This window comes from Cottoperca gobio, chromosome 7 (assembly GCF_900634415.1).
Source record: "Cottoperca gobio chromosome 7, fCotGob3.1, whole genome shotgun sequence".
NCBI lineage: Eukaryota > Metazoa > Chordata > Actinopteri > Perciformes > Bovichtidae > Cottoperca > Cottoperca gobio.
Window position 1 is genome coordinate 19,553,158 of NC_041361.1, and position 23,575 is coordinate 19,576,732.

The 23,575-nt window shown below is 39.4% G+C and overlaps 1 protein-coding gene across 1 annotated transcript in view; it reads right to left on the minus strand.

Annotated features, from left to right (window-relative positions):
- The window catches only part of LOC115011041 (copine-9-like), a 78,560-nt gene that overhangs the window by 17,181 nt on the left and 37,804 nt on the right, over positions 1–23,575 (minus strand). The window contains exons 7-15 of the mRNA XM_029435971.1: positions 10,095–10,158; positions 9,050–9,153; positions 6,848–6,952; positions 4,961–5,002; positions 4,706–4,781; positions 3,702–3,755; positions 3,419–3,480; positions 3,077–3,123; positions 503–684 (exon numbers count right to left, since the gene is read on the minus strand). Coding sequence (XP_029291831.1) covers positions 503–684; positions 3,077–3,123; positions 3,419–3,480; positions 3,702–3,755; positions 4,706–4,781; positions 4,961–5,002; positions 6,848–6,952; positions 9,050–9,153; positions 10,095–10,158 — 736 coding nt within the window. The remainder of the gene's footprint in view (positions 1–502; positions 685–3,076; positions 3,124–3,418; positions 3,481–3,701; positions 3,756–4,705; positions 4,782–4,960; positions 5,003–6,847; positions 6,953–9,049; positions 9,154–10,094; positions 10,159–23,575) is intronic.

The window sequence follows — 23,575 nt, forward strand, 5'->3', positions numbered from 1 at the left end:
TGTTCATGTAGTGGGTGCAAAACACAGTGTGGGCTCTAGAGGGGTCTGGCAGAGATTTAAGACTCAATTAAACTATAATATTACAGAAGTAAAGTTTTAAAGGTGAAGTTTTAAAAAAGGCTTCTTATTGAAAACTCCACCTTTAAACTTTATTACTGTAACATTATGATTTATTATTGAAGTTCCATAAGGTACAGGGACTCAAGAGACACAGGTCTAAATCAAAGCACCCAAGGCCAAACTAGTGAGTTAGCTTCACTTCAACTTAGCATCCAGCAGGTTTATAACTGGTTGCGCTGATCCCTCAGGAGGAAGTGGAGGGGATGCTGGGAGATTCCCGCTGGCAGGCAGATGAGCCAACTTCTCAACTTGTGCGACCAGCTGTTGCCGCAGTGACAGCTCCTGGTTCAAACCACACCCTGCTTTAGGTGGACTGTGTGTGCTGGCGTCTTGTATGTGTCAATTCATTATGTTTGTGTGTGCGTTCACATTTGTGTCTTACCAGTGGGAAGCCGTGGGAGATTTTTCCGTCAGGGGGCAGTTTAGCTCCGAAACCATAGGCGGGAAAGAGCTTGTCACTGTCGTAGTCCTGGATAATCTCACCTACTGCTTTCAGGGCCATGGCATATGCATTCATCTGGTAGGGACTCATATAGTGAAGGGAGGTGGGCTGGGAGGGGTTACCTTGGAGAAAGAAACACACACACACACACACATAACACAGTGAAGTGACTGATATATTTCTCCAGTCTTCTCTCTGTGTGGTTTTCACCTGCGCAATACAAAGTGCATTATCTCGCCAGTGAAGCACAGGAGATGATTCATACTAAGAAAACACTGTGCGGTTCATATCCTTCTTTCAAACAGGTTTCATAAAAGTTGCGTCTAGAATTTACATTTTCAATTGCTATAGAGACAGGCTATGGCTGTGATGAACTAGTTTTTATACTTGCAGGGAAGGACAATCAAATAGTCATGTAAACAGGATTATTATGGGGAGTTATCAGTTTATGTAATCATGGAAATGTCTTACAAAATTGCTTCAATATTTTAAGCAGTATACTTATTATACACAGTCAAACATAGCCAAATTGGACTTATACCCTTGGGATAAGCAGTTGTGGAGTTATGAAACAAATGCCCTGCTTTAAAGGGAATGAAAGGAGTTGGATGATTTGATCAGTGGCGGGCGGTGCATTTCACACCTAGGCCTTCAGTGATGTCCTACACAGTTCTACCTGAATTATTCCACCTCTTAATACCATCATTATGACGCCATGGCTCTAGAAACTATACATTTAGACAGAAAACCAAGTATAACCGGGCGTTGAATCACCCTAACAACAGTTATATTAATATTTACGAAACATTTAGTTGTAAATAGCAGGCATTCCCAGCAGTACAATGTACAGAGCCTCTCGGAGGCTGTGAGCCGGGGTACCGCTCGAAGTTAGTGACTTGAAAGTGGCGGACAAACCCTTTTCCCGGCTGTGATAGGCTCGCTAGCATCGGGGTTGGCCGTTCTCTTCTCACAATGTCTATCTTTTCTTGAAAATGGCATGGTAATCATATCTGCGACCAAATCGATCTCTTCTTCTCCTTCAGCCATTGTGGGTTGAAAAGCTCGTTCAAGGTTGATAGCTCTGCATAGCTCTGCCTCTCAATAGTGCGTATCCAATCAAAAGACGTGGACGTGCTGACGTTATCGTACGCCTGCTAGCTGGCCCCGGTGTCCCCAACTCGAAATCTGATTGGTCAACGCCACAGTTTTGTCTCCGTTCACTTTAAGCGACAGGCGCCCGCACTGTTGATTCTGAAGGCCTAAGGGCAGATTTCGTGGACCCTGGCAACACATTATGGCTGAAATATGATTGGATAAAAGCTCTAACATAAAGGCCAGCCCTCCAAATCTCGATCTGAGGCTGGCAGCAACGCAACCAAGAGGAAAGCTATGAAATGAAGAGAATAAACTATGGGGAATAATTGAATACTGATATTTGTTGAAAAAAAATATAAAAATTAAATTTATATTCTGATGATGTTTAGGCCAGCAGAGAAGGCTTTGCTGGCCCTGACGGGCCACCACTGGATTTGATTAACCATGAACGAAGCCAGCTCCTAACACACCTACTGATAATGTATTTCCCCTAATCCAATCTAGCGTCCAACTGCGCCACAGGTGTACCCCGCGCCTCCGGATATCAAAACACCAAACACATTCCCCACGCCCTGTGCACCTTGCACGGTCGACCGCACTTCCCATCATGTGGAAAAATTAGCCTAAATGTAACAATCTATTCAAGACAGCTGTGTGCTCGCCATCACGAGTTCAGTGTGTCTGCCATGAGAAGTTAAAAAAGGTCATGTTACATTACGGAGGGGGAAAGGGTCAAGAGCTTTTCACAATGAAGTGCTGTATTTAAAAAAGTTAACTCTTTCCTCAAAATTCAAATTGTGTCATCTTAATAGTTTCAGACAGAGAAAAATACAGTTATGAGAGTACAAGTGATATAAATGAAGGGTACAGTAGCTCAGTGGAGTAAAGACATCTAATACAGGGTTTTTTTTTTCTAATGTGATCTTGGTTGTTTAATGCATTATTGAATTATTATTGAGGGATCATGTACAAATAAAAATAAAAACTACTATCATATTAATGACATATTTAGCTACTAGCTACTTTACTTCTGCAGTGCTTGGGCAGGTAAACACTACAACATTGAAAATCCCCTTTTTTCTTTATGAGCTAGATGAGTAGAACGAGACTAATGAAACTTGTTTGTTTAAGCCAAACAAAAATGTAAAAATTACAAATAAGGAACTGACTTTTAAAAACTATACCAAACTATTCCTCTACTGTTGGTTATGAAAGACACATGAATAATTACTGGAAGCTACAAGGGCTTCTTTTTATGTTGAAATTATGGTTGGGAGATCACATCTGGTCTAACTGTATGTTGACTTAATGGAAGGAAGGCAGAGAAGAGTTATAAAACACACATGTGCACCACAATGAATCAAAAATACATGCCAGACAAAAGGCATGTATCTAAAAACACACCAGTACATGACTTACCATTGGATGCTGTGAAGTCAATAGCCACTGTGAAGTTCAGTTGTGTTCTGTTGCAAAGAAAATGGGAATTAAAAAGATCACACACTTCAGTACTCTTAATACACATCACACATACAGACCGACACAAACAAGTTCAATATAATCAGTTTTCTGGTTCACTGGCTAATTAGTCATTATTCACTGGTATTTATAAATTAGGTTTATCAATGCAAATCCCCCCCCCCCAAAAAAAATAACTTTGCACCTTAAGAGCCAATATGAGTTCAGTGTGATTCAGTCTAGTAACAAAATGGTGGCTATTGACGCTCACCGTGAGAGCGGGCTAGTAATTATTCCACTCACCCTCCTCGGATGAAATCCACAAAGGTATACTCGGACTCCACTTTGAAGGACAGCAGAGTTACCTGGAAAAAATACACACACATACACACACACACACACACACACACACACACACACACAGGAGGGTGGAAAGGGACCGGGGGCCAGGTAGACGAGACGGGGAAGGAAAAAGACAAACAGGTGGCCAGACAGCAACAGAGTCAGTGAGAGAGAATCAGATGTAAGAGGTGATGATACCTATATAAAACAGAAAATGGTACAAGGGAGAGGTAGGTGTACTCACAGTTCCAGAATTGACGTATTTCTTCTTTTTGCCTTTCTTCTTGGGATTTAAAACCTGTCGGTGATGGGGAAAAGTAAGTTAGTGATTGAGAGGGTACTTGTGAAAGCACTTACATTGGAATGATGTTTAATAATGGTCATGAATAATTCGATAGATTCTTAATACCAGAAGGCCATGAATTGAAAATGATGTTTTGTTTAACTGTGCATATATAGAGTCGAAGGTGAAAAGATTCAACCATTTATCCGTCCGTCCATCCATCATGGTCATTACAAATCTGACTAGTGAAGTTTCTCTTCTCCTTTAGAACAGATGATTATTATAGACTTGTATGCTATCTTTAATCATTATGTTGCTGTAGTATTATTAATTGGCTCGCTTGGAGCAAAATATTTCTTTGGACATGAATTAATTTGTATTCCCACAGGAACAGTTTCAATTAAAATCTCCACAGCCTTAAAGACCCTTAACCTAAACAGGGAGCGAGATAGGGGACCTAGAGAGGTGGGGTGTATCCTGACAGATGTCCAAAAAAAACTACATCCTCTTTTGAAAATCTGCAGAAAAGGCATGGTCTTTAATTATCATATTATACCCTTACACAAAAAGTGAGGAGAAAATAACAGTTTGACTGACAAACAGGCCAGGTCACAGATTACTTTATAAACTTCCATTTTATTCAATTTAATTCAAACTTTAAATTTCTCATCCTGTATCGTTACAACAAAAGTAACAAAATCATAAACAATGTAACATTACAGGACCTTCCATTCATGTGATTTTATTTATTTATCTGTGTGCGTTTGTGAAACCATCCATTCCTCCGAAGGTTACATGAATATGGTGTCACCAATATTCTATTACTTTGCTTTATAAAATGTGGGTTGGAGAGTTTTTCAGCCTTTGGAGAGCCAGCCAGCTGGAGTTAAAATATCAAAATCATCTAAATTGGATTTTTCACATTACAAAAGCGGTTAGAAACAACAAGCCATGTCACGTCTCACCTCATAGACATTGAACTGGTTCTGCCCCCGAGACAGCTCTCTGTAGCTGGTGGTGAACTCACCAATGAAGTCATGGCTGCAGACAAACACCCACAGAGACAGGCAAGCATGAACACAGATTTCATAAACAGAGAGAAATTTTGTTTCTGTCAATCTCCCAGTATATGCTTCAGATTTTCACCTACAGAGTATACACAAGGCCTTTCACTTTCTTCTGACATACCACACCAAGTGCTTATCCACAAATGATTTTACCTTCCATCTCGATCCCAGTCATAGACATCTACCTTCACAGTCCTGAAATAGACAGAGAATATCTTATTTCTGAAGGTCTGCTCTGTACCAGATCATCTCCCTTCAATAAAACGAGAACCTGGGAAAAGAGCAATTAAACATTCACCAATTCAATGGTGTTGAAGGGGATTATTGGAGCAGTAGGTACAGGTTGTGTATTGCTTTCAAAGGCATTGTGGGATTCAAGATTAACTTCATGCATAAGAGCGCAAAATCCTCCTTGAAGATCTGCATAGATTTGCCAGAAAAATGGAAATTTAATCTGTACCTGTTCATAGGTTGTTAATCTGCACAATGTTTGTGACGAGTGCTAAATGTTGCATAATTTCGCTCCCGGTGGTTGTGTTCAGACCTTGTGTTATTTGCGAGAATGTGACCACTGGGGAGATGATACAATTTGTGTTCATTCGCCATAAACAGCCGACCCAATGCATAGATTCCAGAGAGCTTTGATTCCAAAGCCATTAGCTGTAAACTAGCTAGTGCTGTGCATTTGTATCCAGCCACATCTCTGACTAAATGCAGAACTCACCAGAAACTCTAGTTCTTCCTATTATTTTCCCACAATCTCTCTCATATGTCTCATCTCATTTGAAACATTTCCAGCTCGCACAGATGTCTCAGTTCAGGCCACATTGGGTGAATGTGGGTATATCTGCACCAACTTCTTTCTACTAACAAGTATCCACAGGTTGAAATGTAGTCACCTATTCCTCAGTGCCCCACTATTGTCCATTTACCAAATACTTACAAGAGTACCAAATAGGTAATAACCTGCAGCTAAACAATTTAACAATGAAACAATAATAGCTTATAACAATAAGATGAATGGATGGATGGATACTTTATACATCCCGAGGGAAATTTAGTATCCAGCAAATGCAATACAATATATACTTGTGTTTTACAACATCCTCCCTAGTTTTGGTCTTTTCATGGTACTTTTGACCAAAAAAGGATAATACGAGCCTTATTCTTTAAGACAGGCCACTCTTTGAGGTATATAGAGTTAACCTCTTAAACAATTAGGATTGCCCATTTGCCCAGGGCTAGTAATTCTAGCAACAATTAAACACAGTTCTTTCCAAAGCTGGTGATGGAAGTAGCGATGGTGGTGGGTAAAGACGATAAAGACAAAGTTCATGAGCTGAAGTGCAAGCGATCATTTAAATTACCCTGGAAAAAGGGGTTTAGTCGGGTGGCCTTATGGGATGTAGGCGAAGCTCCTCATTCATAGTATTTGTTGTTATTTGATAACCACTAATAAATAAAACAATTGAACAAAATATTAATGTTGAACCCAAGTATAATATCATTATAAAAAAAAAAATCTTATGAGGTAATAAGCAAATAATTAGTATTTTCTAAAGATTCAATATTCAGATACACTAAGTCTAAAGGAATGACAAGTCCCTTAAAACCTCCAATCACAAGGAGAAGTAGAGCATAATTGCTTAAATTTTTGTAAAAGTGGCGCTGTATGCATACTGTATGTATCTGGCAGCAAGTGGCTATAGCAGACAGTTCAACTTGAATGTTAAACAGAGTGCTGTGTTGAAACTGAGTCAGTCTCAATAACACCAGTGCTGGTCCCTAGGACACCATGACCGACTGCTGGCATTATTCTGACTGCCCCAGCAACAGGTGACGTCATCCACATAAGAGTCTGCCTGTGCCTTAAGTGTTCCCCTACTTCATCTATTCATAGAACATGATGGAATCTATGAAGCTCATGCAAACAGCGACTAAATACATGTCCATACATGTTTCTTTACTGTCTAAACAGTAATTCAATATTTCACAATGACATTAGGACACATAATAGAGACGTGCAAAATGTTTTTTGACCTGTCAAAGTCGCCATTGCAGAGAGCTCGAACAGGGATGGTGAAGGACTGCCACACCGGGTTCAGTGTGTTCTTGACCACCTCTGTCTTGTGGCAGATGGTGAACCTGCCAGTAAAATAACAGACACAAGGGAGAGCTTGTTGATATCACCTGTGAAGATAATGTCACATCACTTATCTGCAGCTTCATTTGCACGGCTACAAAAGGCGTTGCAGGTTGTTGTGTCTTTATAACTGTTTAAGTATATCTGGGCGACATGATGGAATTGCAGATTTGTATTGCTCTCAGAGTCAGAGAAGAGAAAGGAGGCAATACTCTTAAAGTTCGGGATAAGCCTCAGTGGGTGGTGTCATTTGACTTGGGATCAAATCATACAAGAAAAATGTGATTTGTATAGGAAACAAGTGAAGACCAGATGTTAAATTACCAATGAATCTACAGAGGATGCTGTGCTCTGACCAGCAGTACCTTAATGCTACATGTTATCCACTTGGGGATAAGTGGCTTGTAGCAACAGCCATCTTCATGCAATTAAATCTTATAACAAATTATGCACAAAAAGGGCATTTGGACATTTTTCAGAGATAAATAACATTGTTGGATTGCTTTGAAGGTAAGGAGACATCATATGTTTTTAGGTTTCAGCTTTCTGCAATTCCCTTTGTTATTAATAAAGTACTGATGACTTGTATTTGAACCCCATCTTTAAAAGATTAATAGTCTAAAATGAGTCAAAATGAAAGTTAATGTGGGAATAGACTTTAACAATAACACATTAGAAATCAGAATCACATTTGGCATATTGCACAATTTGTTTTCCTTATAACTGGAGGGTGTGTATACAATGGGAGGAGGACCAGATGTTGGTTTGAAGTGTCTATGAAAAAAAAGAAACAATTGGCAAAAATAGAAAAAGCTCTCCCATTTTACATGCATCCCTTAATTCAGGCTTTAATGTCAGATGTAACAACTGTGGAACATTGAAGCTGTTCATATTTGTTCAGAGCCATTTAGTATAAATAAAGTGGACGTAGCCTTTGGGTCTGAAAAGTGGAGCTAATGTGGAAGATCCTTAAACCTGCATTCTTTCTAATGACCAGCAGGAGGCGAAAAGAAGTCAGATTGTCTATGAGAAAATTACCCTACTTCTCACTTGTATTATTACTAGGGCTGTCGAATTAATTAAAATTATTAACGCAGATTAATCGCGCTCCTAGATGCCCCTGACATTTGGTCCAACATCACGGAGCTCTGACAGCTCCCCCCCTGTTGCACGGAGCTCTCACAGCAAATATTGTTATATGCGATTAATCGCGATGAATTAATCACAAAGCTTGTAATTAATTTGATAATTTTTTTTAATTGCTTGACAGCCCTAATTATTACCTCAGTAAACATTTATCTAATGCAGAGGTCTTCAACGTTTTTCAAGCCAAGGACCCCCAAACTGCTGTAGCATGGGGCAGGGACCCCCTACTGTATATATCGTATAGAAGAAGTTTGAAGAGGTCCGTGCAACTACTAGTTCACTACTCTCCTTTCCTCCGCTCTGTCTCTGAGTGTACGTATGTGTGTCAGGACCAAAGTCCCGACCTTCGCGAAACACAGCGGAGGAGGGGATGTGAATGCGCATAGCAAAAAAAAATGTATCTCCCCCCCAAAAAAAAGAAAAAGAGATTATAAAAAAAGAAATGCTTCATCTACAAACAATTTTGCGACCCCCTGCAGTACCTCCGCGGACCCCCTGGGGGCCGCAGACCCCCAATTGACGACCTATGATCTAATGAGTTTATGGTCTTAATCGCTAGTTTCTAGTCTTCTTCAATACAGCATGATGTTTATTTTGTATATTGTTGTCCCATTTAGAGTAAAACAGACGATAAAGCAGAGTATTATATGGGGCTTAGCATTGCGTATTCCACCCCAGCTCCACCCTTGTGTCCAAATATGGTCACTTTTGGTTACAAAAAAAGGAAGATCCCAAATTGACAAAACGGTAGTCTACAAACCAATGGTTGTCACGGTGACTGCGTCCACTTTTTTTATACAGCCCATGTTCACAGAGCATTATCTGCTCATATCTGGATCATTTATCCGTATTTGTTTACGTCCCTACTAGCAGTTCATGAAAAATATTGCTATAATCTCCTGGACGTAACTGCGGGTAGTAAAAGGTTAAATGCAAAAGGTGAACAGACTCACGTTCCATCCTCATTACTCCGGTAGAAAACCAAGAAAGGGTCCGACTTTCCAAAAAAGTCTTTTTTGTCCAACTTGTTGGCACACAACTGCATGGTAGCAATATCCTGAGAGAGGAAACAAGCAGTGCTAGTTGAACACCAATATAGTCATTCTGATGCAATTTCATTTCTAAATCAGCAATTTGTTATCTTCAGGAATTAATTTCTTGGCGATGAAGGCGTATTTGCCGGAAACGCAACAATCGTGGGACTGAGACTCCCTCTGAATGCAAAGTAATTGCCCGTGTAAAAACTCATGCATAATGTCGGAACAGCTTAATTCCGATGCATACATAGATTGCAATCCAGCGTTTCTTTTAAATGACACACTTTGCTTGTGGGAGAAACTTTATTATGGGCTGTCTGTAATATTGTCAGAGAGGCAAAGCGAATAGCTTCATACAGGTAGTTTTACCAATGCTTAACTACGGCGGAGGACGGACAGACAGACAGACAGACAGACAGACAGACAGACCCTAATGAGGCCATTTAGTGATTGCCTCCAGTAGGAAAGCACCATAGAAAATCTTGTCCTGAGCAAAACCTCTCAGAATAATGATGGTAAAACACAACCAGGATAAGCACATAATGGTCTCTGGAGCACACTCACACAGGACATCCTGTCAGTATCTGACTAGTTGGTAGTAATATATATTATAATATATTATTGTGGCAGGGGAATGGCAGAATTGAAAGAAAAATCTAATAGTTTATATTAGAAAGCCATCTTGAGCATTTATCAGCACTAAATATTTTTACTTGAGGATGCGTGTGTGTGGGGGGGAAATGATTTACAGGTTAAACTGGTGCACATTTGTTATATTTTATGATCTTTAATTGAAAGATTGGCCTTTCCTTGTATTTGTGTGGAGGGGGGGATGATTGTAAGATATTACAACAAGAGTATCAGGGCAAATAGAAAATGCAGACGATATGAGAATTTTCCTACACTTAGTTTGTTTGCATCCCGTGTGTGTGCGTTTGCGCGTGTGCGTGCGTGTACTGACCCTGCAGTTACTGAGCTCCTCTGCTGTAAAGATAATGACTCCACACTTCTTCCCTGGAATCCCACTGGGAGAGAGACAGAGAAAGATTCAGAAAGATTCAGAAAGAGGGTAATTATGGCATCACATAAATAATACAATTACCATGCCGTTCATAGCTACTAGCTGTTATTGTGATAGGTGACAGCCAAGCATGCGGAGTGTCATATTAACAAGAAGAATCTCACATTTGCAGTCCTGCACTTACTTTTCTGAAAATGGGAGACTTTTGGACAAAGTGTGGTCGATTTTATTCTAAGCATTCATTTCCTAACTTTTTTAACATTGACATTTAGCTAAAAAAAGAAAAAGGCACAGCAGTCCAATCCAAGCACCAAATCCTGTAATCTTTTGGACATTTTGCAAACGCCCTTCCGAACACATATCAGGCCTGTTATCTGCTCTCTCACAGTGGATGGAAAGAGCTTTATATACTTCTTAAATTGCTAGCATGTTGATTAGAAATTAAACATCACCTCTTCTACCATAACAGCCTATAAAGCAATAGTTATTTCCTAAAATGACTCACTTTCTTGCAGGGTGTTTGCTCCGAGTGCAAAGTGATTTTTCTTATGGGCACCTCAGTGGTGGTAACAATAGAGGGTCCAGATTTATCCTTTCAATTCAAGATATCAAACCAAAAGCTGAGACTCAAAGTGTTCTGAATGTGGTTTGAAACATGATAGATGATAGAACTAAAGTAATGACCTTCATGACTTTTAAGCATCCAAAGTCAGTACACGGATTCAGTAATGTCAGTTACACACATGTTTTTATCAAAGGTTTGCTTACATTAGCTAAGATTATCCACACTAAAGTAATGGTCAAACCAGACCAAGTAGTTGATATTAGCATACGAACATAAACATTTAGTGATGCTAATTCTACACTCAGAAGAAGATGAAGAGGGCTAAACAAGAGGATGCTAAATAAAAGAGTGCCAGTCAAACGTGAAAACAAACAAAAATCATAATGGAAATATGATATTTATGGGTCTCCTCGTCGCTCCACACAGATGTGATGTTTTCATCTGCTGACACTTTCCATCTTTGGAAACACAGTTACTGACACACTGTGGTACTAGTGAATCAAAGAGAGCCATTGTTAATGTTATCAGTAACATATGTGCTTTTCCTCCTCTCCTCCTGTGAAAAGGCCTATTGCATTAAACCTTCCTAGTGTCGCCTGCGTGCTCCTTGTGTACGAGATACCACCAAGACGGGATCGGTTTAGAAAAGCTCCATAAAAGTGAACAACTCCACAGGGTCCATTAATGACACATAAAGGAGACAATTAAAGCAATTAAATATGTGCTCAAGCGTTCTGAGTTTCACCTCGATTGGAGGTTAAATTAACAACAAATGAAAGGATTTGATGTTAATCAAAAACAAATGGCCTTATGAAGATCCCAGGTAATAAAATGAATAAATAAAAAATAAAAATAAAATATGTTAAATACTTATTTTTATATATTATTATTTTGGAATATGAGAGCATATAACCTTCAAAATCGGAGGAATTACTCTCACACAAGAACAAAAATGTGTGCGTCCCTTCTATCCCACCCTCAGTCTTTTCTTTTATACAATGTAATCAAGTTTAGAGCTTGTAAAGGGTTCCCCCCCTTTCTTTAGTTTCTCTCTAAATTAAACTCCCATTCAATCTAGTCTTGAGATGGAACTGACCGCAGTGAAAGAACAAATCCCTGAACCGTCACAAAAGAGGGAGAAATTGAAGAAAAATAATTGTAGGATGTGTATAAAGTAGACTGAGTGAAAAGAAAAGGAGGAGTAGATTGGGAGTGAGAGAAGAAAAATTAGGGTTAACTTTGTAGCAGTTTCATTACTTCATTGCTGTTTCATCATACTTTCCTGAATCACAAAAGTAGGTTATAAGAGATGAATGTCGAGGAGAATGGAGGAATGAGAAAAGAAAAAAATGACACAATAAGCTGAAAAAAAGAGGGTTGAAAGAAAGATGAGGGGAAGGGAAAGGGAGACACAGTCACACACGCTCGCCCATACAGCACATTTTAATTAAACATTTGATACGTAAGTATTGTGCACATGCATAAACCTTGGCCTGAGATATTGCTAGAGCAAAAATGTGTCCTTAGAAATATAAACACATGGCAAATTACTCCAAAGTTCCTGCTACAGAAAGTGTCTCCATGAGCACATTCTGCCATGATGACACACACACACAGACTCACAAACTGCTGCTGGTAAATATGCGAACCTGTGGACTACTACGCAGTTAGTTCTTTCTACCATCTTTGCACAGGTTTACAATCAATATAATAACTTAGGACAAAGTTTGAAGTACAGAGCATTGCATGATCTTGTACCTGATTATATAACTTCTACTTCAGTGATGTGAAAACTACTGAGCTGGCTCTGGTCCCTGAATGACATCAGTGAGATGTGGCTGAAGGCTGAGAGAAGCTACTAAGTGGACCTTTGAGCTTAGATTAGTTTGTTGCTTAAACATGCATCGCTTTAGGCATTTGAACATATCTCGTGAGGACAGTCACTAGGACAGGAATCTGGACAATGTTAAGCATTTCTAGAGGTAAACCAGCACTGATTAACCCTCAGAGACCCACAAGCTCCAGGTGTGTCATTTTAGGGGGACAGGAGATCTTTAGGGAGAGATAGTCGTAGTTATAAATCTGTAATAAACTTTGGGTTTGGATTAGGCGCCTCTTTAGATTTGAAAGTTTAGAGTGTATAAAGAATTAGAACATCATGATGGAAGTATATTATGGCCATTCCCGTGCTCTATTATGACTCATAAGTTGTCGCAGCAATTTATGTTTGATACCATTTGTTACACAGATTTGGTGGCAAATTTAACCTGTTTTGACTACTCAAGAATTGATTAAAAAAAAACATTGTCTAAAATCTCTCTAATATACCACATTACGACGCCAAGACTTTGAGGAACACCATGAAAAAAAATCCATGCTGTGATATGGTTTTAAAAAAAAATGACATTTGGAAATTCTTGCAAGAATTGTATTTATTTTCAGAATTTGGTTGTCCAGCACTTCTTTTCTGGAAACTGCTCAGAAACCCCCTTACTTTAAATATATGTAGAAAAGCCATACATCCTCTGAATGCACTCAGTCTCTAGTTTGTGGGGGTAAAGTTTCATGAGGCTGGGATTACCCTCGAGCTAACAACAGGTCATATGATATACAGACAGGTCAAAAAATTATCTCACTACAACGAAATGGCTACTATGGGGACTAACATCATCACACCCAAATACATGTGTAATCATTGGATCCACAGGAGTCTCCGCTTTCCAGTCATACCCACTTTATGCAATTTCAACACTGTTTAGGGAACACAGCATGCAAAGATATTAAAATGATCATTTAAAAATAGGCCAAAATAATACATTTATACTGCATGCAAAAAACTGCATGATCTTTGCCCAAAAATGTGATTAGTATAAAGTGGACATTTCTGTAAAGGGGGGACTCGTGAGTAAACATAGAACATATTTTCATTCAGATATCTTGAGGTGAGAGGTCGAGGCACCCCTATGAATATGGCCATGCCAGTTCTTCCCTCGCCAAAATTTTGCCTAACTTTTATTAGAAACCTTCCTGACAAGCTAGCATGACTTGGTGCCAGTGGATTTATTAGGTTTTCCAGGTGTATATGATATCAGTACCTCCACTCTAGCTTTAAAACTGATCCTCTTAAAGACGGTAAAGTAAGCCAGGAATCCTGCGGCTCTCAAGGCCCTGTCACACAGTTCCGTATGGCAGTAACGTATGCTGGCGCATATGAAAATTAGCATATACAACGTATATGAACGTATACAGAGCGAATGGCCAACGAATGTGACAAATGCCTAACAGATGCATAATGCATTCCTAGCATATTCCTTCGCCGTATGGTGGAAACGTATGCTGGTGTAAACGGAATATCTGCAATACGCTGGTGTACTTTGTTGAACGCTGAGGCCATGAAAAGTTTCTTGAGCATGTTCAAAAACGTTTCACGGCCTCAGCGTTCAACATCATACTGCTGCGTATTGCCGATATTCCGTATACACCGGCATACATTTCCGAAAATAGGAACGTATATACGTTGTATATGCTAATTTTCATATGCACCAGCATACGTTTCTGCCATACAGAACTGTGTGACAGGGCCTTCAGAGGGTTAAAAGCAGTTTATTGCAACAGTGCAACAATAACATCAGTCAGCCAGGAGTTTAAGTCATTGAACTCTTTTTCGGTGGGTACAACTATCAGACTCGAGTCTCAAGCTCGAACAACAGAGAAAAACTAGAAGTCTTTGTGCTTTTAAAGATATTGAGAGACATCCATTGTTTCCACAGTTGACAGCTCCAGTGACAGCTAAGTCAAATTGTATGGCACGGTCACAATGCGCTTGGGCCTTGATATCCTCCTCTTCCTTCTTAAACAAACACACACACACACACACACACACACACACACACACACACACACAGAAATTCACATATTTATGTAAAATATTAATATTTGCTATGATTTTAAGGACACAGCACACATTACAAATGGTGCAGAGGATAACATCCCCAATGGTGATTTGTAATCATTTGTAATTGAGTACATTTACTCGAGTACTGTACTATAGTACAATTCTGAGGTACTTTTACTTTACTTAAGTATTTCCATATTATGCTACTTTATACTTTTAGTCCACTACATTTTGGAGGATTTTTTATTTTAATAAACTAATAAATGATATATTAGTATTGGTTTAGCTAGCCTGCAGGATATTGAATAATGTAACTTATCCCCATCCCTACCAGCTGCACCATTAAAGCAATGTACACATTAATGCATTATAAGTCAGGAGTATAATATGTATGAATCTGAAATGTACTTTTACTTTCTATACTTAAGTACATTTTTGATGCTATACCTTTGTATTTATATTTGATTATGAATGCAGGACTTTGATTTGTATTGAGTATTTTTTAATTGAAAGATCTGGATACTTATTCCACAGCTGCTTCAGTTCAGCTTGATTTGAATAATAGAATATGAAATTAAGATTGAATGAAAGTCCTCAGCTTTTGCAATTTTCATTATAATTAAGTATTCTCTTTTATAGCTGCCATTGTTTTTTTGCTTTTCATTTTGTCATTTGTATCTCCTGCACAGTGGTGTCCAAATTTAGCTTTTTGAAAACGGGGGGCATGAGGCAAAGCCAGGAGGCAGGGTCGCTGTCCCCTGACCCTGATGGTTTCAGCTGTGTCCCAGCTCAGTGTCACGATAAAACAGAATGCACAATAAATAAATTCAATAATTTAGCTTTGATACTACAGAAAGACAAAAAGGAGCAGGACAACTGACAATACGGTGAGAGAAAAAGGAAAAAGAAGTGACCATGTGAGGAAAAATGATTGAAGAGAGAAAGAGGGTGAGAGGCAAGAAACAATGTCTGTCAGCCCCTCTCACCTCGTCTTCCATGACGTAGTTTTAAAGTCGATGAATTATCTCGCTCAAACTGCATGCGGGGCTGTAGCAAGCAGCTACAGTGAGAGAATTATTTATGAATTCATCTACACAGTGTGTCCAACTGCATGCCCACCAGCTAGCCCACCGGATACAACAACCGCACATACTCTGGAGTCCGAGTCCTGACTGCTCACTGACTACAGAATAATAATAATGACATGCTGTTCCTCTGATGAATATTAATAGGATTTAGCCTGTTCTGGTTCTCATGATAAATATTAATACAATTTAGCCTGTTCTGGTTCTCATCATAAAATGTACAAGTGGCCACAGAGACTTGTTAGAGCTTAAGATGTATCTATATCGCTATAAGCTTGAAATGTAAAACCGCAAAAAAACAAAAACCGAGTCGATGTTTAGTTAAAAAAAATGTACAATACCTATGCAAAATACCATCAAAGTGAAGCAGCTGTGGGCTATTTAATAAGCTGTAAACAGCTCACAGGGAACACAACAGGCTGAGCTGCCATCTGCTATTATTGAAGTGAAATGAAGGACAGTCTCTTGACAGAGCACTGGTTAACCTTGGGGTCATAGCTTACATTTGGAAAGTTCTCAGAGTGCCATGCATGGGCGTATTGGCCACTTTTTCTTTTCTTCTCTGGGAATCAACCCAATAATAATGTATCTGGCTCGGGTCAGGCTCTGTGACTCTGGCTTTATCAAACATGGATGGCTCAGTGTGCAAATCTTTCATTCTGACCAAACAATGCAGAATTTGATTTCACTGATTAGCCCAACGCGGTCAGAGATGATTTTCTCAGCTAGTTTGAGGATGCAGGAATCGTAGCATTAAGAATCTTCTGAAGTTTTATAAACTGCCTGTTCCTCTCTTTTGGATCTTTCTTATACAGTCCATCTCATTTTACTTTACACTGACGCTGCATCTTAAACAAGTCAGTGGACTCATTATTCTATCACTGCTGACTTGTGTGATATGTACTGTTTGTTCACATCAGAGTTTTTCCTGGTTATTGTATGACAAAAAAACCTTGTATTTAAATTTTATGAAATGGATAAATATTTACGTTTGGCAATATAAAAATTGTGCCGCCACCCTATATGAAGGGCAGATGAGGTTGTTTGGCACTGGACAACTTTAAAAAAGTATGTTTAAGAACCAGGTTAATAAGCAGGAGTAGTGGGATAAAAAAAAAGGTGTCTTTTATTAACAAAACGTTTACTGAGACAAATAGAAAAATTAAACCCAGGAATTTCAATAGAACAACTTTAAACTAAAGAAAAACAAGACCAAACTAAAGAGAACTGCAGCCTCAAAGCAAACTACCACCTCCTTCCTCTCTCCCCTTGTGATGTGCATTTTTACTTTCTCAGCCTAGCTGGAACCTACCACCTTTCCACGTAAGTGTAGGGGGAGCTAAACTGAGAAAGCATCCAAATCACACAGATTTATAAGCATACCATAAACACAAGATCTGTAAATAACTGCTGACATCTCAATGCATCTATGGGAAATCATTACATGCTAATGAACACACAACATATTACAGAATGTAATTTACTGCAGAATTATCTTCCCTATCTTACATCTTAACAGAGCCCAGCCCCTTCCTGCTCAGAGTACATAACAAAGCACACCTGTTTGCACTTTACATGATTGAGCTGCTGATCTACGACAACAAATAAACTGAAACATTGGACTGGAATTATTAATTAAGCAGAACACTGTTAATGTGTGGGGACAGGACTTAGTGGAAAGAAAGTAAGGCAACCTTTTCACAGAAATAATGAACTTTGAACAACACTTTTCTGTACAAAGTTCCAAAGGGTTTCACTGGGGAAATAACACAATTAAAGCAAAAGACAAACGCAAACATCATCAACATTTGACCTAAAAGAAGAGGAGAATATCAAATTGCAAGGATGGAAATGTAAAACCATGCGAAACATATTAAGTATTCTTTCGAAAGGAGCATTATGGAGCAAGGCCAATTAGCGCTTTAAAAGTAATCAGCAGAATTTTAAAATCAACAGGAAGCCTGACAGTAAGTCGGTGTTTTGCACCCTAATTACGTAACTGACCAGACACGTCACCAGATCATCCAAAAGTTAAAAGAAAGCAAATTTCTTTCTTTCTTTAATATTTAGCTAATACCTCCTACATCAAGTTTCTAAAATGTATGGATGGATGAACTTACTGCTACTACCAGTCTCACTAATGAGGCAATAGCTAAAGATCAACTGTCTCACCTTGGATTTCTCCTTCAGTTTATTCCACATTATCCCTGTGCTCACCCCCTAACCACTAAAGTAATTTCTTATACATTGTATTCAGTCAGGCAATTCCCTCTATCATTGTTACTCCCAAATCAGTTAACCTATCTGTTTATTGACCTCTATTTCCAAGGCCCCTCTTGAACCAGTTATAAACTCCTTGTCAGAAAGTATACTCACTATATCCTGATTATCAGATTGTTATTAAATTAAACACATTGTCTTTAAATGTGCCCCCCTCCAAAACCTGTTATTATTTAATGTTTGAAAAAGCACCTAATCTGTTTAAAATAGTATGTTACTAGATTAGGCTTACATGTAACTCTAACATGTAAAGGCAGAATGAGTAGGACTTGTCGGTTTGTGGTTTTTAAAGTTAGCCCCTCCTACCCGGCTCAACGACACCGGAAGAACACGGCCCCGTAACGTCGAGGGTTAGTGTGAACTCGCCAGCGGGTGAACACTTTGTCAGTTGTTTCACGTTTCACCTCGCTTTATTCGCATTTCTTCGACCTGTGTCCACCATTTTTGTAGCTTCCTCTTGAATATGCTAACAATCTGGTACCTAATCGCTACGTTTAATGGAGGTTGATGTCCAGAAACATCCCAAACTCAACAAATAACAAAATCCAGACAGAGAGCAGCAGGGTCTCTGCAGATACAGACACTGCAACAAACTTCTAGTGGGTTATAAGTGATGACTGAGAGGGATTAAGTCCACACTTGTACTCATTGTACCTTTAAAAAAATGAAGTGCGAATCAAAATGGTCTTGAAGGAAAATGAATATGACCTCTGTGGCATCCATGAAAGTCTCATCCCTACAACTATGACTACTATTACTGCAGCACCTCACACCAGTCTCCACATATGGAGCTCTGTTCAATAAGCAGTGTTGCGTTACCCAAACACCTGAGCTGGAACATGCTGTGACAGAAAAGCCAAGTGGAGGGGTGGGAGTGGGACATCACCTGAATCTGAATCTGACATCATGGGTACACAGAGAGTACCATGAGAGCTTCTGCCTGTCACACTGGATATCTGCTCAGAAGAACGTCATCACTGCATATGAAGAACACATGTTTGAGATGTGTTTTACTTTATGAGTCTAGGCGACACGAGCCAAGACACCATGTGATGGACTATGTGGTTTCACTGGCCCTCATTCTTATTTTCTGCGTGCAGCTGTCACGGACCGACATGCACAAACACACAGCTATCACAAATGTCAATCATGACCCCTTTTTATAACATAAAAAAACTAAACTAAAACCAAACTTATCAGAAAAATTAACATTTGAACATCCATCAGCTTGATAAGAACAACCTAAAATGATAGAAACCATTTTTGCGAAAAATGTCTTGACGTGTACTTTGGAGGAGTCGTGCTTTAAGAGCTATACGGCAGCCAGCCACCAGGGGGCGATGAAGATGTTTTGGCTTCACTTTTGAGGAGCTGTCAGCACTAATAGTGTCTATTAAAGTTAGTGTAACATACAGGAGTAATTGATGGCTAGTGTAACAGGATTGCGAGTATGAGACACATAAGGATTAAGGATTCTTAGTATTTCTGGGAGTCTTGCCGAACAGTACTAGTCTAATGCCAGAGCAACAAGCAACAGTCTTCAAGCCTTGACCTCTGGACTTAATGCAGTCTTATGTTTGTGCAAATAAAAATAAAACAAAAAGTCATTGTCAATGGAAGCTTTTTACAGCGCTCCAAGTGTCGACTAATTATGTTTTATTTCACCATTCCAGGTCCCCTTCTCTGTCCCCTGTTCTGCCCATCCAAAAAATGTAAGATTGATGTATTCTTGCAGTTAGCCAGTTCCCAGTGCTGTTTACCGACATAATTAGAAAAACGAGTGCTTGAGCAACACTTTAACTGAGACAATGAAGCTGGCCATTTTGTAGCTTGGTCACTCAGAGTGTGAACGTAGCATGAGGGGTTACGAAGACAACATCCGACTGCGTCATCTTACCCGAGGCGATCTGCAGCTATTCTAGCCTTTGTGTGTGTCCTAAGTCCTAGGACTATTATTGCTAGAGCAGCTTGTGTTGTCGAGCTGTGAATTCACTTGGGAAGGTAAATAAATACCTTGTATTTACTGTTAATAATTGACATAGACATTTATTTCTCATGATGCACTTCATTTTTTCCTGACTCATACACCACAAAACTAGTGTGTGAGAGAGATGAAGGGAGAAAGTCAAGGGACACACGTTGACATATTTATCTGTTTCTGCTGTCAGACGAGTATGAAATTTGAGTGCAGCTCATAAATGCCATGTTGACCAGCAGTCATAACAACTGCTGAGACAAGTTATTATTTAACGATTACGACATTGTCAGACAAAATAAACAAAAATACAGATTAGTGACAGCTGCTGGGATCGGCTATAGTGACGTTTAAGATGAGGGTTAGAAGCAACAAGAGGTTATTATTCAATAAAGCCAATAGGCAACTGTTACCACATCTAGATGAGCTGCATATGCTGAAAAACGATATTTGTTTATAGCTTTTAATTAATTTGTATTTTTATTTGACGATTAAAGTTCAGATAGAGAAACAACTCAACAATATAAAGATAATATTGTATTTGATCATTTAAAAAAGGAGCACAACATACCACACATACCTGAGCAAATAATTAAATAATCAAATACAATTATAAAATTAAATATAAATGTATATTATAAAAGATCCTTTAAAAAAAAAAACTGCCAAATGTATGACCCCACTAGGATGTTTTTGTAGCTCTATTTGCAAAAGCATCTCTCATTTTCATCCAAAAAGTGTATCTCTCTACACCAGATCCTTTGTCGTTTCAACAAGTTGTGTTGCTAACAGATTGGTGTGTTGTCTGTATCTGTGACTGTTATAGAACAACAATGTCACCTTATTTGCCAAGATGCTCAAACCTGGCAAGCATGAAACTAGCTCTAAACTGATTTCTGCTTGCTCAAACATATATTTGGTTTACAAGATAAAGAAACAACTAATTCATGCCAGTTGGAAGATACACAGTTGTAAATCTCTGAGCTGATTCCTGTGATATGTGCTGAAGGTTGATTATTTCAATGAGAGATTAGATCTTAAAAAGAATAGTGGTTAAGGGTGGCATTTCCTCAGACTGAACTCAAAGAGGTGCCTCGGAAGTCTAGCAATTTGACACTGACAAGGATAACTATATTTTATCTTATTTGCAGCAGCGGCAAGATTAAATGTCATATATTAGATTTTCAGACTGATATGGTTTAATATTCCCTAGAGAAGAAGAGCAGCAGCGGCAGCGGCAGAAGTGTTTTGTCTTCCTGCCTGTAGCAGCAGAGCAGGCCAGATGAGATCTGAACCTCCACACCAGATGGCAGGTGACGGTTCTGTGGGACGCAGACCACAGGGGACAGGCAATGACGACGCTGGTGTGTGTGTGTCAGTGTATTGCGTTAGGGAGAGAGACGGATAAATAATCAGAGAAGAAAGAGAGAGAGAGTTTTATTGTAGAAATTGGAATTTTAGTTTGAAAAATAAGCTTTAAACTACACTCATGTCACATAAAAATAATGACCTTTCAAGATCAGTAGGTTTTAACTAGCTTCTATATTAGAAAGCTGTAAGGAAGCAAGATTATTAAAGCTTGAAATCCAGCTCAGCTAACGAAATAACCTTGATAACACATACTCGATAGGCCGAATACGAACTTAATCTAACTTAATCTGGACCCAAAGCAACATTTCAATGCAAGCTGATCAGAACACTTGTAAAAAAGTCACAGGACACATTCAAAACTAGCCATTGCAAATAAGAGTCGAATGTGAAAACTATGAGTTAATGCATGAGCAGACTAAGAAATACTTGCTAATTTTACCTGAGGAAAGCACAACACCAATTTGCTTGATTTGAAAGTAAAGTTCTTATAATATAATTAGGACTGTCGAATTAACGCGTTAATTTCGATTAATTAATCAGAGAAAAAATTACGTGCAAAGAAAATGAACGCAGATTAATCGTGCTCTTAGATGCCCCTTGACTCTTTATGTCACCGGCGCGGCCACAGCAGAAAACGTCAGAGAAAACGGTACTTGGCCGAGTGAATGGACAGTTTACATTTAAAAAACACCCCGATGGAACTGTAGATAGGAGCACCGTTCTGTGCAATTCCTGCAGAAAATAATTTTCGTATCATCGCAGTACTTCTAGCCTCAGATCTCAGATCAAAGCACTTAGCAGCTAGCTCGGAGCGAGCTAGCACCAAGGTGAGCAACCAGCCTCGTCAAAGCACTCTCAATCAGGCGTTCAGAAGCAGAATTAGTAAATCTACCTCTGACAGATTAACCAACTCAATCGAGATGGATTGCAATGGACTGCAGGCCAATTTCGGTGGTAGAGGACAGGAGGTTTTACGGATAGCGTAACATAGTGCAAAAGAAGAGAGCAGCCTTGACATCTGAGAATGTAAACAAGCTAGTTTGTCTCAGTGACTGGCTGAGGGAGAAGTGAGCAGTATTGTGAGGCCAATGTTACACTACATGTTGATAAATGAAACTGTTATGGCCTATGTTGCCATAGGAGACTTTTGCTTGGTTTTTGTTAATTTTGTTTATTGTACAATGAAAGATGTTAGGCTATCTTGTGGCAAACAAGATATTGGATATTGGTATTGAAATGAAAGACATGTTGACCAGTTTATAATGCCTACTCATTGATTCACTCATCTGGAATCTCGTTCACGGCTAATGGTGAGTTCCATTTGTACTGTGAAGATGGAAATTGAAGCTGGGAATGTTGTCACACCTGAGTTGATGGCGTTCAAGTAAAACAAGTCGGAAGAATAAGTTTAGCCAGGCTAGCTTTGGAAGCCATTGTTAGCAATATCGGGGTAAAACAACGCATTTCGCAACATGTCCACAGATGGGTTAGTTCAGGGGTCGGAAACCTATGGCTCTTTCAATAACGCGTTATGGCTCGCAGACAATTTTGAGCTGACATTTTTTAACATGTATTAACAAGTAATAAATAATTATACTGTGTCATTTTAAAGTAAAATATTTAGCAGCGAATTTTGTTTTAGTTCTCCCCTCTCCTTTCCTCCACTCTGTCTCTGACTGTAACTGTGTGCGCAAGTGTGTGTGTGTGGGAGGGCGGAGCCCTGCCCTTCGAGAAACAGCTGAGGAGAAACTGGGCAAAGCAAGCAGTCCAGGGGTGTCAAACTCAATCACAGAGAGGGCCAAAATTAAGGCATCGTTTCGGGGTTGAAGCTAGGAAACTGTGCAGCGCCCACAGAGTCATACTTTGCCTTGAGTGTGGCGTTACACTGGAGGTCAATCAGCTCCATTTAGATATTCACATGTGCTGTTTCCACGTCAACTGCAAACGGATTGCTGAGTAGTTCATGCGCAGTCGGGAACACAGCGGTGGAGATGTTTGTCAGTGTTTGGAAACACGTAGTGACCAAAGTTTCCTTAATGCATCCGAGTCTCCCACAGGCAGCTCAGCTTGGAACGCTCTCACTGCATCATACATGTCTGTGATCACACGGCCCTGAAGCTGGAGGTTTAACAGTGAGATGCTTCGTTATGTCGCACAAACAGGCCAGCTCACATCGTCACTTTTCGTCCCAGAGATCTGTGGTGCCTTTGCTTCCAAAAACGGCCAGATTTCCTCACGCAACTCGAAAAA